Here is a 19,076-nt window from a genome sequence, read left to right as displayed (position 1 = left end):
CAGCAATTCAAAATGATGTGCAAAAATTTAGTCCTGCCAAATAAAAATAATAATAATAATAACATTCAATTTGAAGTCTCAATGTAGGATTTTTTTTACTAACATGTTTGAACCAAATTTGCTTTTCATGTCATGTTGGAAGCACATGTTACTGTATAAGTCATATGCACGTTTACAATTAATGGGGGGGGGACAAATCTCTTGCTCTGATAATGCAGCGGTCTCACTTGGAATCTGGAACGATTATGTTTTATTTACTTAAGATACGCAAGTCCCACATGTTTAAATTATGCTGTCACCATTCCTGATTTCTGTGCTTGCATCTATCTGATTTAAGTACTTGCTGAGCCTGCAGATATTTTTTTTATCTTAAAATGTTGGGTTTTATTCAAATTCCTAAGAACTCAGTTTTTTACGGTTTTTTCACAAGTAGCCACAAGGTGGCGCAAATCCCCGCAAACTCTTCAAATTTCTATCTACAAGCCATGTATTTATACACATTTTTCTGACAATCAGATGCCATCCCAGTCACTGACTTCCTTGTTCAATTCAGAGGAGACAAAGCAAGAAACATACACACAAACACTGTTAAGATGCAGTATAGTGTGACTGGCACTTCAGTCTAAATACAAGATAATGAAAGAACCTCCCTGGCATTATTGACATTTAATCTATGCCTCTGGGGGAAGGAAGCCATCATCTTCCATCCATAAACCAATCTTAATGGCTTAAAAGTTTAATATGGCATTTCTTGGAATTGGATTTATGACTTGCAAAGGAAAACTCTACTCACTGAACACGGTGATGCTTTTTTTTTTCTCTCTGTGCCAAAGTATTTTGCCATTGATTCCTTTTCGAGAATTATTATTCTTTCTTCTGTGATATGGGTGAGAGGGAACCTTCCCCTCAGCAAGATCATTTGGATTCATAACACCTTCCAAATGAGTTATTGACTAGTCGAGGCTTCACTGCCATTTTCAATCAGAAGCTTATACGCACAATACTGCTCTGGTGTTTGAACACATTTTCCTGACAGTGAAAACATGAGCAGAGGTATTTGGAGAAGGGAAGGGTAATTCCGTTTCTACAAATTTCTATGGTATATTATACGCTTTGTATATTTATTTTAATATATAATATACTAGTCTGTGTATATAAGTAACAAGGATAAGTCTCAGGGATGAGAACAGTGTGTTATGAAGATTTGGCTCATATTACTGTCGCACTGATCCAGGTATCACGCACTTTTGTCCTCCCTTTGTTCAGGTTACAACTACACCAGAATAGTAGTGTCACCTCAACCTTAAAGCTCAAATCACATATGCTGAGTTTAGACTACCCGACAGAAGGCAGACAAGATGAGGGCGGATGTAAACAAAACGTTTTTGAATATTAATTTTGAGCTTGAAAGGAATGTGGGAGATGGAGAGCCATCCATTTGAAAAATACTTAATACCCACTACAAATGGATGCTTATGGTGACTGACAGATTTTTGGACTTAATGAGCCACTCTGTGACGAATCTCCAGATCTGGTGTTTTGGAAAATATGATTCTCAACACACACTGCTCCATAATCAACAAGAATCACAATAGGATGAGACAAACACTGAGGCATTGAGAACTCTTGAAATGGTTCTGGCAAAAGTTTTCATTGCCAGGCTTTTTTAAGAAGCCTGAGGACAAATTGAACATTCCAAAGAATAATTTTCTGGAGCATATAATTAAATCGGGAAAGCAATTATCAAATTCTTACTTTCTAGTATATGTGAGGAAGCCGAGCAATATTGGCCGTCAATTTTATGATGTATAAGCACTGTGTTTTACTTCTGTTTAAGTAAGATCAGCTTCAGCCCTTGCTAGAAAATCACCATAACAGTCAAGAACAAGTGAAGGAGAAGTGCTATCATGGAATGTGTATTCTGCTGCCAAGGGTGTAGGACAGTCACTGATGCATCAGACGATGGAGTAATCAACCCTCCGTGAAGTACAGTGACTTTTATCATTCATGCTTAAAACCAACCCTCACAAAAATCTTGGATTGCAAAACTGGGAAGTGTTTGCCAGCAGAATGTTAAATGCCTGGGTATGGTGCAATCATGACAGGAAGAAATGATCAGTACACTTCCATCTTGAAGTCTGATAAAACTGTTGCTAAAATGGATTTCATGGGTTTACTCTATTTCTTGTCTAAAAGTATTTAGAAATTTTTCAAACGACAACAAAACAAACGACATGGGATGTATTCTGAAAATGCACACTGCAGCCACGCCAATGAAGAGTAGGTCAAACCTGATGCTACTGCACCTTGGAGTGTCGTATATGAGTCAGGCTAGTGGAGCGAGAAAATGCAGCAACCCAGCACTCGTTCAAGTTGCAGCGAGTTTGGGAGTAGTTTAGCAGTTTCTTTGTGCTCCGTCTTAAATGATAAAGCTGTCGCACATTTGCAGAACAGCAGGACTGAACCGGTTGTAGATTCAATTAAGGATGGCAACACAGATTTCATTCCAGCTGAGATTTGCTGATCAGCGGACCTCTCCTTCACTATCTCTCTACTGAAGTGGCAGACAACTGTCTGTTTGATAATTGCTTGCTAATATATATTTTTGTTTACCTCAACACAGCAATTTGTGAGATCCCTATGTGATTTTCGTTCTTCCTGTGAATGACAAAGTTCTGTTCTATTCTGTTCTATATTTTGGATCTCTTTTGAGTGGGCCATCATTTAGTTGGATGAATCACTCAGCGGTATATTTGAGTGTACAGCTGGTTTATCGCCCTGCCAGCACAGCAGTATGACATCAAAATATGTCTTTATTGGATGTACTTATCGCAGTGTCATTAAACCTTCATTCCAGACAGTACAACTGGTTGCAATATATTAAATTAAACTTGGAAAATTTGGAATGCAGAGTAGCACACGGTTTAATTTACAATGGCCCTAGTGGAAAAAGGTCTATCATGAAATCTTACTGAGTTAGTTGTTTGTATCTCCACCAATCCCAAAAGTGAGCGTCATTGTTTTGATTCCTGTTGGTTTGTTTGGCATTTTTATTACATTATTTAGTTTGAAGTAGTCATGAAATTAAGGGGGTATTTCTGTTTAAAATTCTTCCACCAGCAGTGAACGTATCAATTCCCATTTCCTTCACAAAAAAATCTAATCAAAACTGGAGGAAATTGATTTTAGTTTTGAAAATATATCCAATATTACTCACGTCAGTTCTACCAAATGATATGAGGTCAAATGGAGTTCAGTCAACATGCATCTAAATGAAATGATACCCACGATATAACCTTTGCTTGAAATAAATTTCCGAATACTGCTTAGAAGGAACAATGTAAAACGGGTAAGCAAATAGGCATAAAATCAGACAAGCATGAGGATTTTATTTCTGTCTTCTCTATCAAGTGCATGCTGAATGGAGTAGCATATTCTGGCCTGGTGCTGTTGTAGTTTGAATGTGATTGGGGATTTGCAAGATTAAGATCGGAGACAATAAGTCTCTTGTGAATGTGATAGCTCAGAGCTGCTGCTGCTGCTCAAGAGGATTGTCCTCTCCAGAATGCATCATATTCACCATCTTTGTGCTTATGAGAAAATACATCCACGCTTGACAGCCTAGCTTTTCCGCTATACATAACTTTAATGGCTCGGGTAGTGATAACTTCTCTTTTTAGGGCGTATTTGTATTTATGGGGAATCCACTAAGCTCTCTTTTTATGTAGTTCTATACAATTCATACATGAGCATAGTCTAGGGAAAGACATCCAGTAAATACTGTAAGCTGTGAAATGGCACCCCGACTGTTTTCAAGAAGCAGACATACATTTCCACATTATGTTTTGTTGTGGAAATTGAACATCTGCTCTCTAAGTAAAGTCCGCTTACTATGTTTGTACGTAAAGGTTTTGGCTTAATTATTTTGAGGGCAACAAAAAAATAGCATCTCATCTGACAGTGTGCTGTATTTCTAATGTATACTTTGCTTCACTTTATCCCTCCATCCAAACTAAAAATTGCATTTCACATTTCATCTGTTACTTCACAAGAGACTGTGATGTGCTGCAGCTTCAGCTGACTGGAAATGCCACTCTTCAACACCCACCCACCCACAGGGGAAACAGTCTCAGCTGGCTCAGTCCAAAATACCATTCAAAATCAACAACCGCACACACACCAGTAAGTACTCTGAATGCTGCATGCTCACATCTCATTTCCATTCATACCCCGACTGAAAATCTTGTTTTCAGCCACTGGGCTTGTTGGCAGTTCATTGTACCAATGATCACACGTGCACATTGTATTCCATTTTTTTGAATTTGCTGACTTTAAAAATGGAAATGTCCTTTTCACCTCAATATACAAGTCGGAGTAGCTTACAGCATGCTCAAATGTTGCACAGAAAAAGAGCATTGAGAAGTTTGGCACCAATAGTGTTATCATGATTCTAATTCTTTGACTTGTATGTTTTAATCTCATTTGACCAGGAGTGTTAAAGTGTGGTGGAAATTGGAATGCTGGATTATGGCCACAAGCACAGGTGATGGGGGAGCTGTTTGCCAGGCTCAAAATAAGTGATTTCACTTAGCAGTTTAAAGGCCAAAATTTGAATTTTGTGACTCATCACAACAATGAGTGTGACCACACACACACACTTGATATGCCCCTACCAAACATCTCTACCAATACCTGCCAAATAAAAATGAAAGAAGGTCAATTGTGGTCAAAAGTGAAAATGAAAAATAAAAGACCAAATCACAAGAAACAGGATATAGAATATTTTAGAAACAAGACATCAAAATATGGTCTTTTTTTTATTCTGAGTGGTTGTTTTTGACCAATAATGTAGCAACAGATAATTCACCCAAGAACAGAACAAACAGGAGAATAGGGCTCTAGTGGCACTGTGTATTCCATGTTATAGAAAGGACAACAATTTGTGCAGCATTTTGTTTTGGCTCTGATCAGAAGGTCAACAGTGAGGACTCTGACAAATGCACTCAGAGATGGTTCTGGGGCAAAAGGACTGATTTAAAAAGGCAGCGAATGAAAATAGCCTTTTCTTCCTTACTGCTCATCCAGCCCCGCCTTATGCATCAGTATCTGACAAGTGGGCGGTCAACTACTTTGTGAATCAGCTTTGATGGAGTTTATGTTATTTCTGGACAATCTTCTTTAACTCAATGCCACTGTCCAACATTAGTACTGCTTTTATCCTCAGCATCTTTTCACAGAAATCGAAATAAAAGAGGACACCTATAGCAAAATTATACAGTGACCTTAAAGTCCAAGTTTAAACTCAGCATGACTGGCAGATGTTTTCATCAACGCCCTTTAAAATCTTGCAGTAGCTTTAAACACAAAGTTCTGTGTATTTTTTTCTTGTAGTTATTTCACAGTAGGTCGTTTAGACTGGAATGTTGGTCATGACTTTCTTTCCGCAGCATAGCAGGTAAACATCACCTGGTAAGGATAACAATAATAGTAATGTAGTAAATAATAGCTTAATTCTTCACTTTCACAAATATGTCCAGTTTTTCAAAGAATAAATTCACGACCAGGACCATAGCGGGATGATGAGCAACTGGATAATAATGTCAACTATTATTGCAATGTATAACAGATGGGCCTCTCAGAGACAATTGTGATGGCAGTCTGCCACATTGAGCTCATCTACACCATTAGACAATGACCTTCATATCAGCGCTGATAGAACAGCAGGGACATCCATTAAAAGTGGAATTTGATGTAATTCAACTCCTCTAAATCATTCTGAATGGAGTCGTGAAAATTAAGTTCAGTATATAATGTCTGGGTTATATAAATAAACTTGACTTGACATTTCTGATCATGTACCTTACATACTGTGCATTGAGGTGCTCCTGTATCAAAATGAGTTGTCCTCACAGAGATATTAATATATTAATATATTTAATATATTATATATATTTGTTCTTGGATGCCCAGTATCTCAGCACCCCTCGACCTCTGACCCTAGAAACACCCTCGCTCCAATCTTTCAATTACTCCAATGAAGTTTGTGAGTTTGGGGGGGGTGAGCAGTGTTCATTTAGTGCTTCTTTAATAATCACAACATAATTGTAATGTGCATCCCTAATTAAAACTTTTTAAAAGCAGTCTGTTCTATCCCTATTTGCATTAATTCTCCTTTTGTTCATCCATTTTCTATATTGATTGTCCTCATTGGGGTTGTTGGTGAGCTGGACCATAGGTAGACCAAGAGGTTAGGGTCCATGTAGATCAACAACACATCACACTCACATTCACATTGGAAGCCAGACTACAAAAAGAAAACCCACAAAACCACAAGGAGATATTGCAAACTCCACACAGGAAGGTCCGATCTCGGATTCAACTCCCCAATTTTCAGAACTGTGAGTCATCTGTGGTAACCACTTATCTACCGTGCTTCCCTTGCGACTGCATATGAAATCAAATTTTGTGAATACAATTAAGTTAATTCTACTATAATATGCATGGAAAGTGTCATAAAAGCTGGCTTTGTCTTGCAGAGCAGGTGTCCAATACAGCTTCACCTCAGCTGCAATTTTCTGTTTTCTGACAATTCATTTCACCAATACTAATGCAAACCAACAAAAACGGACATGCTAATTGTGGTCGAAATTAATTTACTGCCGAGATGATTGCATTAAACAGCTTTCTTCTCAAAGAAAAGCTGGGTTTGCACGTCAGAAAAGCACATCAGACCACCTACCAGCAGGGTTTCAACTCAGCTTGATAGTCCCATTTTCTGCAGCTCTCAAAGAAGCTTTGTCAAATGGAGAAAAAATATCACACGTCACCTGGTGTTTGATGTCATTTGGGGAATTATTACCATTTCTCCATGAACCCTTGGACCTGCTGGCGTAAATCTACTAAATGTTGCAATAAGTAAAATATCAATATGACACGTTGCATTTTGTAAGCAAAGCCTTAAAAAACATAATCAGATCTGTTAACTGATAAGTAGTGGCTCGTCAGATAAAGGGCGCCGGTTCACTGTCCCACAGTATAGAACCATAAGATTCAAGAACTCCATGGTTGCTAATGCCATTTCTTTTATAAATGCAAATGTAATTTATGTAACTGCTGTTGCAAACAAATTGCCCCAAAGGAACAATAAAGTTGATTGATTGATGAAAATTGATCTCGATCTAAAGATCACCCCCCTAACCCTAACCCTAACCCCTTATAGTACCCCTGGCAGTCATACAGTACTACAACCTGTTGGCAGATGCTAGAAGCATCTTCAAAAACAACACAAAACAAAAATGGCATTTCAATGGCCAACATCAAAACAAATTACCTGTTCAATCCCCAATTCATACAAAGTTGACAATTTATAGCTTGACAAATTACAGTATTTTATTAAAAAAAAAAAAAACTAAGACAAAAAGTAGAGAGGACATGTCTGTAACTCACTCCCAATATACACACACACTCAGATGGAGATATGCTTGGTATAGGAAAGGATTTTATCACACCTAAACTTTAATCAGCATATGGGGAAACTTCTAAATAGCAACAGGTTATAGACTTCCTAGCATTGCTGTTCACCTGAACCTAAGGTGTACTCTATTTACTCATACTCACATGGATTTAGAAAATATTAGAGCAACAATATAATGAATTAAATGCATTTTTGAAGACAGATGGAATTTAAGGGATTCTATTTTGTCTGCATCTAACCTAGTCCTATACCCATTTTCTTTTTCTCATTTCCACGAGCATGACTTGTATTTATTTGATCAGACTGAGACAAGCAAAAAGCCTCTGGCAAAATTGTGAAAGACAGTGTGTAACTTTCATGTGTGATGGAAAGTAAAGACCGTACAGTATGTGGAAAAGTGATCACAGCAAACTTAGATGATATGGCTGTCAAACTTTTGAGATAACATGAGAGTTAATATGAAAGAGCTCACCAAATCTCAAGACATGTGGCATCCCATGAGAATATCCCACACATTGTAATAGCAGCAGAAGCAGCTTGCACCTCGACATCAACTGGGAGGTAATCTTCATGTTGCTTGTGCGCTGCACAGTTGTGTTATTCCCTGAATCGGTATATTTCCCAGATGTATGTTTTTCTCTTTCACTCCGCCAGGTTGGGCGACTGCTTCCTTACATCCATAAGGCAAAAAGGAAAAAAATACTGCGTGTCCGGCTCACTGCACCGAGAAAAAAATGTAATAGTCCTTGGCTGAGGAAGGAGATGATGGTGGTGGTGATGATGAGGGTGATGATGATGATGGAGGAGATGGTGTGAGACCTGATGGGGCATCCATGTTAGGCAGGGCGCAGTTTGAAGAAATCCATCTGGGGAGAGACACGGGCAGATTTAGGAGAAGATGAGGAGAGTTGGAGCGAGTCAAGCGGCGGTGTGAGCTGCCGCTGCACTGCCGCACAGGATTTAAAGTGAAGCCGGCTAATAGTGACTGAAGGCTTGTGAAGGAGGAAAAAAAAAAAGCTTGCGACTGCTGACCACTCTTTTCACTCTCACCTGTTTTCTCTCAGATTGTTCTCATGGTTCGCCGAGTTGCCGCTCCAGTCAATTAGACAAGATGGGTTGTTTTATGGGGGTCGCTCAAGCTCTACACTGGAAACCCGTTTGCGGGTTTGCAACAAACAGCACGCCCGATAGCCACGCGTCGTTTATTTTTCCCTTATTGAACGCCTTTTAACATTATGCCATGTGTTTTATAGCTAAAATGAGTATACTTGTTCTGCAGGACACACACGCGTTAACATGCGTCACGAGTTTTATCGTGCAAAAATCAGTTCAATCGAGAAAAAGTTGCACAAAATGTAAGAGGTAAACGCTTACATTAAAACTCATTTAAAAGCACGACGCGGTCGTGTCATTGTTGATTAGCTCTTTTGGGAAGTTCGAAACTTATCAATATCACAGATTCGTCGGTTCATATTTATGTATACAGTGCTTCATTTGTCGTCTTAACCAAGTGTCACGTTTGGAAATAATTTGCGCATATGATGAAAAAGTGTAGCCTAAATATTAATGCAAATGCTGTATAATTAAGTGACTCAATATAAATTTGATGCCTTATGTAAAAGCTGTTATTAATGTACATAAATTCACATGTCTTATATTCATTACGATATACGGCTAACAAAGTGGAAAATGCGGGTTACATATGGCCGTGTAGATTTTCTTTCTTCTGTAGATCAATTACTCACCCTTGGAGTTTTTACGATTTAGTGAAGCTACGGTGTGGATAAAGTTGATTTAAAGCTACTGCGCTCCATCATCAAATAATTGGATTTAAACTCAGGACTCGTCCCACTTGAGTCATTATCGGATCATTCATAAAGCAGACCACAAGAGGCATTTATTGCAGTCTTTCTACCTTACAATAGCAAAGATGCCAGAATATAAAACAACACAAATACACTGCAGGTCATAATCTTTCTTCGCACGACTTTTTTTTATAGGCTATAGCAACTAAAATAGTTTTGTGCGCTGCGCGTGTGTCGATTGGGTGTGAGCAGCAGTGTTGTCGGGCATGTATAGACAGAATGTTTTTAGAATGTTCCCATCCCTCAATTTGTTTTTCCAAAAGGGGTAAGCATATTGTAAAGAAACAAAGTATATTCAACATTGTAAGATACGTTTGCTGTATTTGACTCACCTGATTGGACAGAAAGCAGCGTAGAACAGTCACCGGATCAGCACTAAGAAGTTGTTTTGTTTCTTGATGGGAGAGCGGAAGGGTTTCAGCACCCGTCGCCTCTGGAAAGCTGCGCTCGACTTGGTGGTGGGGAAAGTGCGCCCCCTCTTGGACACTAGGACTTACTGCTTAAAGCACACCAGTTCACTTAAGCGCTGGATACCACTGGCTGATATGACTGATCAAGTGTCAGGTCTTTAAGCTCCATTATAATATGGTTTTAATATTGTGGTTAGATGGCCTCTGTGTGAATATTATTTTTTTTAGTGGAGCAACTTCAGTGTATGCCTTTGTATAGTTAGAATTTGTATTATAAATGCTGAAAACTTATGCAGCATTCTAAATTATAAATAGTTCTCCGAACAAGGTAATTAAGAGCCATTGGAGTGAGGTGGGGGTTGGGGACCCTGTGGGAAAAAAGATCACTTTGGGCAATACTGCTTCAAATGCAAATTGAAAATATTATTATCAGGAACCCTGTCGGCCAATGTGCCCATAGAATCAGCATAAATGTTGTCCCTTCCACGGGATTGTTAAGGATGTTTTTAATTAGAGATGAACATTTCCTCACTTTTCCCTTTCTAAATCTTGTCGATGACTACTGAATGACCATTTTTCCTACTGAGTGGTCATTCACCTGTCTGTTCAATAACAGCTTGTTGGTGGTCATGTTACTAATGGTGGACACAATATTTGGGGTAGGGATGTCAAGATATATTTCTAAGCTTGATGACAAGTGATAGGAGCCAACCAACTGGACTCTGTTTTATAGAGGACCTATCTCATTTAACATGGGTTCCTTTTCACCTCTCTCAAACCAGCAGACTCTAGGGATTTTGTTCTTGGGAAGAGCCAGCTATTGTCTCAGGATATTGCAGGGGTTCAAGAGCATCGGTTTATTATGTTTGGAGAAAATCCCTCTGAATTTCTGTCAAGTAAGAGCCTTTTGTTCGTTGACTTTCACCAGTCAACACAAGGACTTGAGTTTTAGCATATTCAGCCAATCAATTGTGAGATTTTTAAAAAAAAAAAAAAAGGACAATAAAGGAAGAACATCAGACAGCAATAACATCAAGCTATACAATTTAAAGGTGAAGGAGAACATCCCTACCGTGATCAAGAACTGATCTAAAGGCACATTCTGGAGCTGAAATGAAAGGGAGCTTTGATTACCCCCAGTCACTCTGATACCCTCCTGTGAGCTGCATGAAAAGTTGAATTGTGAGGTCGACAAATAGTCAATGACATCTCTGTAATCCAACAAGCTTTGCTATCCCAGCCACAGAATGTTAAAGCCACTGAAACACAACATGCATAGGTGCAGCTATGCATACAGTTGTGGCTGTGAGATCCACATTAACATCATGAAGCTAGCGAATATAGCAAATGTATTTAATTAATTGGTTCAGCACATATACATGTGCAGAAGTGTGGACATAAAGTAAGGTTGTCACTAACAGCTTCAAAGAGACCGAGATGCCTTGGCCCATCCCACTCTGATTGTCAATTAGCGTAAGATACTGGAGAGGAAGTTCAAACATAGCTGCTACCTGCATCTTAATGAGACAAGCTACTGTATCTTGACAGCAGTTTTTTTTTAATTAACTACCAAGAGCATCTCAACTGAAAAGTTTTAACGGCAAAAATGAGAAGAGGATAATCAAAGAAAGGCTTGAAGGGATGAGGGTAAAAGAAATAATAAAAAGATCCAATACCACAATCATTTTTTTGTTTTGGTCATGAATGTCCTGCTCATTGTGAGAAATAACCCTGAAGGCTAGAAAGTGAAATGTAAAAAAAGTGTTGTCATAGCTTTCTGAGGTGCCTCCAAAGGCATCGCCTCTAGACCATGGGCAAAGCTTTAGACGGTTTCTGGTTTCATTTTTTTCTTTACGTGATACAGTAGTTGTGGTGACTGAAGATACAATAATTCTACGTAGGAATGACACTGGGTGGAATGTATATATTGAAGTTGAGTAAATCGGGAAAATACGTTGGCAGGAACAGGAGTGGATTAAAGCAAGCCTAAAATGTGGGAAAAACAAACATACACTAAGCAAAAACATAAATAAAGACGTATTATTTATGGATTGATTTTTCCATCCATCATTTCATATGCATCTTGTTGTCATTTTGAATCAAAGACACTGGGCTAAATCCAAAGTTTTCCTTTTTGGTTCAAGGCCTATTACTTTGCCCATGGTAATGTCATCCCCCGAGTATTCATTTGAAATGAGGTTTGTGTTGGTTACAACAATATTAAGGATGACAAGACAAACATGAGAAATTCACATAGATAAGACTCAAACTGATGTATTGTTTTCAACAAGCTATACCCTTCAGTGGTGTCTACGTGTGTGTATGTCTGTGTGTGTGAGTGTGTGTGTGCGTGTGTGCGCTCATGCGTATGCACTCATTATTAGACTCGCGGTACTTTTTGGTTGCAGAATTTTCTTCCAGCAATGCCCCTGCTCCACTGGACACCACTCATGCGTAGAACTTGTGGAGTGGGGTGTGTACTATGGTGTAATGGTGGTTGGCCAATAGAGAGTACTAGGGCGCCATCCCGCCACTCAACAGCAACTTTAACTTGGTAGCTGGAAAATCAAGCTCGTCCCAAATCAACAACAATGAGTTTATTGGGTTAAAATGACCTGGATAGACCTCTGGATTGTGAACTTCTGGATATTGTTGTCAGATGTTGTTCCTAGTATGATCAACTGGCGCCATCCACCCAGCTTGATGTTTCTGCCTTCATTGACCCATCACAACTTGCTCCACTATTGCTTTCACCTTCACATTTTTCTCTAGTACTTTCTGCATCGGCATTTGAATGATATATTAGGTCAAGTGTTTGCTCCATATGCCCTTTCTGATGCGGCCACCCATTTCTATTTCGGATTGGGACTGGCAGTGGCTGGGATTCGCTACAAAGTGTAGGTCTTGCCCACAAACACAATGGTACCATTTGCCCTGACCTGGATTTTGCTATGTCAAAAGTTGAGCCATGCAGCTGCCTATAGAAATGGAATTAACTAAAAAGTTAAATTATTTGGATTTAATGGGGATTATTTTCTGCATAAGAAAATAGCTCGTAGTTATGTAATTGCCCATAAGAGATTGTTTTCTGCACAAGAAAATCTTAGCTAAATAATTAACCATAAACTGCTTGGATACTTTATTTTTACTGCAAACTGAGCCAACATATTTCAAAATAATCAAATTATTAGAGTTCATGCTATTATTATCCTTAAATACAGAAATGCTGGACTGTTTTTCTCTGTTGATTTACTTGTGTAAGACAAAAAAAAAGCGCTTTTTTTCCACTGTCATAAAATTGTTTGGATATGTTTGGATACTTTATTTTTACGGCAAACTGAGCCAACATATTTCAAAATAATCAAATTATTAGAGTTCATGCTATTATTATCCTTAAATACAGAAATGCTGGACTGTTTTTCTCTGTTGATATACTTGTGTAAGACAAAAAAAAAAGCGCTTTTTTTCCACTGTCATAAAATTGAACCTCGTGAGATGTTGTATTTAGGTGTTTGGGTAATGTAGTCTTATTCGTTCGCTCCTATTACAAGTCGATTTCATGAAAAACTACCTCACCCACAATGCATCGCATGGTGGAACTTTTGTTGACGTGCCTGCCTGCCGGGTCAGCGCTTGTTCCTGGCAGACTAGAGTTGTGATCAGGTGTTTTGCAACGTATATGAAAATGTGAGTTTTCTGCTGTCCTACTCTTTTGTCATGACATGGTTATGAACGCTAAACGCAACTAACATAGCTTTAACTAGTACAAACCAAGAAATGACACATCGGACTTATGCTAACATTAGCTTGTGTCAAAGTTTTTGGGACTAGTGACACACACTTGACAAATACACATTCATTGTTTCGGTGGATCGTCACTATTAAAATGATTTACGTTTTGCTTTTTGCATCTTAATTTTGTCTAGCAGAGATATTGTGCAGCGGCATTTGGAAAACGTGTGCAAAGGATGTCTCCTCCGCGGCTGACAGGAGCTCTACGCTCCTTTTCTAATGTCACCAGGAAGGAGGATTTCAATGAGAAACTCTGCGATCTCAAGGTAAGTTGTAAATCAAAACCTATTCTCTTAAAGCCTATATAACTCATTGAGCGAATAGACTGTATACCATAATAATGATTGTCATTGCTGTAACATGCATCTGCAAATTATATGGTCATATTGAACTTATTACATTAATTTATTGATCGGTGTTTTATTTAGACCAAACGTTTGAAGAGACAGGAGCTATTTGCAAAAGAAGGTCTCACGTGGCAGAAGATTTTCCACTTCTGCACTGATCATCAGGATAAAATGAAGCAACAAGCTGTCCATCAGGAATTAAAGAACCTTCTTGCTGCAGCCAAACAGATAGGTAACACAGTCTGCTGTCTGCACACACGCAAACAAAAGTACTGCTTGTTGAAAAATGTTAAGTGGATTTGGACCTCACTCAAATGGTGGAGTGTCTGAAGTGCATTTGTACAATCACCTCTCATAACATAAAGTAAAAAAAAAAAAATCTACCAATTGATGAACTTGTAAATTGAGGCTCTGGTAATTGTAATGACTTAGTAATGAAAGTTGTAATCTTGTTACCACATCCCTAAAACCTTTTTTCAGGGAGCAGAAATACCAGGAAATGTGAGTCAGAATAGAAATTGAAGCAATATTTTGTGTGCTGTCGTTCCTTAGTTTTTTTTTTGTGTGTCTGATTTACAGTGGGGAGCGAAAATGGTCAAGAGGCAATTGAGCATGCTGCTGTCTTTCTGCTTGAGACATTCCACAACAAAGACCATGTGGGCACAGAGGAGACTCGGGGCATTAAGCAGATGTTTGGCCCTTTTCCCTCTTCTGCTGCAGAAGTTTCTTTTTCTTGTGTGGCACGGCTGGTGGATTTACTTAGAGATTCTAGAATTGAGGAATTTATCCAGTCGTATTGCTCCAAACGCAAACCTCAACAAGGGTCTTCTTTTGGACACAATGTCGCCTTCTCCCAGGAGTGCTTTATGCTGGAACCGCTGGAAGAACTGCCCTGCTTTGGCGTTAAAGATCTGAGCATGAGCTTGGACTTTACCAACTTCCTAAACAATCAACAAAGTAGGATGAATGTTGTCAACGAGGGAGAGATACACCCCACAGAAAGATCTTTGGCGAATGAAACTATCCTCCGGTCAGAAGTGGATAAATATTTGAGTCAAGGAAATATTATATCATCTAGCCCAGAGGATCTGTGCACGTCTCTATTTGAAATGCTTGCCTCGCACAAAAGCAATGATGAGCTGCAGAATGAGGTAAGTGTTTCATCAAAAAATCCATTTAAAATAGAAGGAAATATCTTCATATTTGGGTCACTTAGAGTTAGGGTTGTTTGTTTCTTAGCACCACAAAGCAGAATGCATTTAAATATTAATAATGATTTGTATCTGTATCTAATCACGGTTCTATGCTGCTGATTCTGATCATCAATGAGTGCTGTCGGTCGATACCAACCGATTTTGGTGACCCACTCTGTTGCTTTTGTGAAACACTCATCTAGATACATAGGTGCATGTGTGTATTCTTGCTGTAGTTAACATGGATGTCTGTTTGAAATTTTGGCCTACAGCAACTCATTTGTCCCTTTCTTTCCTCTTCTGTCTAGTTATTTGAGTTGCTTGGCCCAGAAGGTCTTGAAATGATCTCCACACTTCTGCAGCAGAGAATCGTTATTGTTGACACCCTGCTGAACATTCCTCCACTTTCCCAGCCACAGTCAGGTTATTCACACATTTGTTTCCATGTTTTGTAATGTGGATGGATGGATGGATGGATGGATGGATGGATGGATGGATGGATGGATGGATGGATGGATGGATGGATGGATGGATGCGGTTATTATTTATAGCATAGTATCCAACAAATTGAGGAAGGGGGAATACAGAAAAAGTAATGGAGCAAATGTGTGTGGGACACTCGTGTTAGAATCCGGGTAGCAGCAAGATGGAAACAGCAGGTTGAATCTCTAGATAAGATAAAGTAGAAATCATTCATTTCAATCAGCACAGGCTGCAATGCAATCATCACATCTCATCTGTTTTCAGGAGCAAATCTGACTCTTATTGAGTTGTTGAGCCTTAAACAGATAGACTGCGACAGGGAACTTTAACACCTTCTATGCTGCTTGTGCCTTGCATGATCATTTCTACTTATTAATCATTTAGATTTTTTTTACTTTAAATTCTTGATCGCCAACCCAGCATTCTTTTTTATGTGACCATTCAGTGCTGATCAGCCCAGCTGATATTTGGTCTATCGCTAGTTTTTGATTGACACTTGAAAGCTGATTCAAGCATGTTTTCACTTCGTTCTGTGTTTGAGAGTGGAAACAACAGTTGATGATTGTAAAACCTCATTTTGTACAATGCATTTTTATCATTCAAATTTGGCTGTGTTGTGAAGAATACTCTTCTCTGTGGTGTGTCACATTTACAAAATATATTTATCCTGCCTTTACACGGACTAACATCATTTGAAAACCAACCTTGTAACCTTATTTTCCTCCCTTCCAGATTCTCTCCGTAAAGTCAATGATGAAGTTTCAAGGCCCACCTTCGGCTGTCAGGTGACCATTCAATCCGAACAAGAAAGACAGTTGATGAAGATATTCCGCAGGGAGGAGAAAAAAGAGAGGAAGAAGGGAAAAGGATCTGATGATGTGGAAGGCTCAGACGCTCTCGTGAACTTTGACCCAAAAGAGATGAGAGCCCAGCGGTATATCTGATCTCTCGTCTTTTTGTTGGTCTCCTTTCTTTCCTCTTTTCTTTGTCCTTTACTCTACATGAGGTCTTGTTATATCTGACAAGCTACAGCATTTTTGGAAAAAGAAACTGCAGATGTTGTCGTGTTATTCTTTGCTCCTCACCCCGATAAGCCAGTTCATTAAGAAACTGCTTAACTGTTTTCTTTTCTTACATTTGTACGTAATAATTAAATATCTTTCACACAGGGAACACGCTCTGCTGACTGCTCGTCAGGAACCTGTATTTACTAGAGAAAGAGTGTATGAACGCATTAAATACCCAAATGTCTATGACAGCTATGCGGAGGCCACAAAGGCACCTGCCTTTATTGGAGGAGCCAGGGTAAGCCCTTTTATTAATATTTTCTGAACATTTTATTGTACAGCAAAGTACAGTTTGGTATTAATTCCAGACCTGCATGTAACATGTAACACACTGCGATTATATTAATTAATTAAATAAACAAATGAATGGATAAATTAAAACAATGAATAAATAATTAATTCTTACGCCCACCAATGCCCCTGTTCTCAAAGTTGTTTACAAACAAAGGAGGTACATTATTTGATAGATTTTCTGTGATAAAAATGTTTTTATGTATGTTATAAGATGGTTGATCAAAATATCCGCATTGTATCACAATTAGTATTAGTGCGTCATCAAATAGACGGCGACAGAATTGAAGTATTTTTCAAACTTTGTAATTCCTTTATATTAGTTGCAATATATTTTTTTGTATCAGATTGATATAAAATACATATTTTTCCATGGAAATATACTGTACACTGTGCAGCCTCACTTTATGACAACTTGCACTGTATGATATACAATGCAAGAGCTGTATCAAATATAGTGGCCCTAAAATGTTGACTGTGAGGGGTATATTATTTTAACATTGTTTATGATCATTGTACCCTAATAAACAAGAAGGAACATATTGGTAAATGGGACCTCTGGGACATATTAATACAAAATCATATCATTTATTTCACTTTCTTCTTATGTTGTTTGTAAACAGATGCTGCTTCCTGAGAGAATCCGCAGAGATAATACTAAAATGTATGAAGAGGTGGAAATTCCACCCAATGAACCAATGCCTATTGGTTTTGAAGAGAAACCCATATACATCTCTGAACTGGATGAGGTAAGATAACATGGTGTGCATTGTAGTTTGACTTTGTCCATTCACTTTCTTCGAGTGTAATTCATTTGAGAGTCTCTGTGTTCTAAGTATGTCATGTTATTTTTGACAGCTATTTTGGTTTTAATCTTAATCATTTGTACAAAAATGCTGTATTGATTTTTGTCTCACTTTTTTGTCTTCTCTGTGTGTATGTGTGTGTGCGTGTGGTATGTGTGTACACGCACACTATTTAATACAGATTGGACAACTAGTATTCAAAGGAATGAAGCGTCTTAACAGGATCCAATCATTGGTGTTTGAGACCGCCTACAACACTAACGAAAACCTTCTAATCTGCGCCCCAACTGGTGCTGGCAAGACCAACATTGCAATGCTGACTGTCCTTCACGAGATTCGGCAACACATACAACCCGGTGGTGTCATCAAAAAAGATGAATTCAAGGTACTGTAGGATTATAAGCAAGGCTCAAAACTGTGAGCAAAATGGTAAAACAAACAGAACCTTTGTTGTAATATTGGAAAATAGTGTCAGATCATGAAAGAGTTTTGGTGTTATTTAGGGTTATTATAATGTGCCCAGTGCTAATATAGTGACGGTGATACCTCATGCTCAATGCTGCAAACTAGAATACCCATGCTAAGATCTGACCAAAATATCTTCTGCACAAACAGTGTGCGCTCCACAACTGGATCAAGAAGCAATTACATGCACACTTCATGTGCATGGCTATTTCTTAATCATGAAGTATGACACACAAATGCACTTGCTATAGACAACGATGTGTTGAAATACGGCAGCCCACTCAAAAGGTATCAGTGTGTGTCTTTTTAATCCATGGTATCAAACTGAGCATCGACTAAATAATTCAGACACATAGAGACTTTGTTCTCAGTAATGTTCACACATTGGTTGACCTACAAAAAGACAAACTTCACAACTGTACTTTATTTCAGTAACTTTTTTTTTTCTTTTCAATTTTTCTATGGAAGTTTATCACCAGCATTTTACAAGCTCCTCTTTCCTGTCCATTAGCCCTTATCACTCTCTACCCCTTCCTTCATCTTCAGTTATCCACTGTTCAATTTACCCTACTTTGGCATCTACGTTTCTCCTTTAATCTGTCACACAGTAGATTTATTTTTGTATCTCCAGATAGTGTACGTTGCGCCAATGAAAGCTTTGGCAGCTGAGATGACGAACTACTTCAGTAAACGATTGGAGCCACTGGGTATCACTGTCAAAGAACTCACTGGTGACATGCAGCTAACCAAAGGGGAGATTCTACGAACACAGGTACCCACTACGTAAATAGTAAAAACACATTTACAGTATGTTCCCAGGGACCATGGAGTGGTTTTGTTCTTTGGCAAAAACATCTACAAATGCCACTATATCCTAAACAGT

General features: G+C 38.5%; 2 protein-coding genes across 9 annotated transcripts in view; one reads left to right on the top strand and one right to left on the bottom strand.

Moving 5' to 3' along the window:
- The window catches only part of grik2 (glutamate receptor, ionotropic, kainate 2), a 91,177-nt gene extending 81,393 nt beyond the window's left edge, over window positions 1-9,784 (bottom strand). For 2 of the 3 annotated variants that reach the window (XM_088386275.1, XM_088386277.1), the window contains exons 1-2: window positions 9,672-9,784; window positions 7,947-8,340 (exon numbers count right to left, since the gene is read on the bottom strand). In XM_088386275.1, coding sequence (XP_088242401.1) covers window positions 7,947-8,046 — 100 coding nt within the window. In that variant the 5' untranslated portion in view covers window positions 8,047-8,340; window positions 9,672-9,784. Of the gene's footprint in view, window positions 1-7,946; window positions 8,547-9,671 lie in introns of those variants that run through there. The other variant, XM_088386276.1, reaches the window with a different exon arrangement.
- ascc3 (activating signal cointegrator 1 complex subunit 3) overlaps window positions 1-19,076 on the top strand; it is a 155,610-nt gene that overhangs the window by 113,841 nt on the left and 22,693 nt on the right. For 2 of the 6 annotated variants that reach the window (XM_088386270.1, XM_088386271.1), the window contains 9 exons: window positions 13,676-13,807; window positions 13,970-14,120; window positions 14,468-15,039; window positions 15,390-15,504; window positions 16,297-16,498; window positions 16,734-16,869; window positions 17,546-17,671; window positions 17,910-18,113; window positions 18,825-18,965. In XM_088386270.1, the coding sequence (XP_088242396.1) occupies window positions 13,676-13,807; window positions 13,970-14,120; window positions 14,468-15,039; window positions 15,390-15,504; window positions 16,297-16,498; window positions 16,734-16,869; window positions 17,546-17,671; window positions 17,910-18,113; window positions 18,825-18,965 (1,779 nt within the window). Of the gene's footprint in view, window positions 1-4,052; window positions 4,183-13,336; window positions 13,437-13,675; window positions 13,808-13,969; window positions 14,121-14,467; window positions 15,040-15,389; window positions 15,505-16,296; window positions 16,499-16,733; window positions 16,870-17,545; window positions 17,672-17,909; window positions 18,114-18,824; window positions 18,966-19,076 lie in introns of those variants that run through there. The other 4 variants (XM_088386269.1, XM_088386273.1, XM_088386274.1 and 1 more) reach the window with 4 other exon arrangements.

The sequence above is a fragment of the Syngnathus floridae genome, chromosome 10 (genome assembly GCF_059516105.1).
Source record: "Syngnathus floridae isolate MCC-2025c chromosome 10, RoL_Sflo_1.0, whole genome shotgun sequence".
In the NCBI taxonomy this organism is placed as follows: domain Eukaryota; kingdom Metazoa; phylum Chordata; class Actinopteri; order Syngnathiformes; family Syngnathidae; genus Syngnathus; species Syngnathus floridae.
Note: the sequence above shows the minus strand (reverse complement) of the source record. Positions and strands in the feature narration are given on the sequence as shown.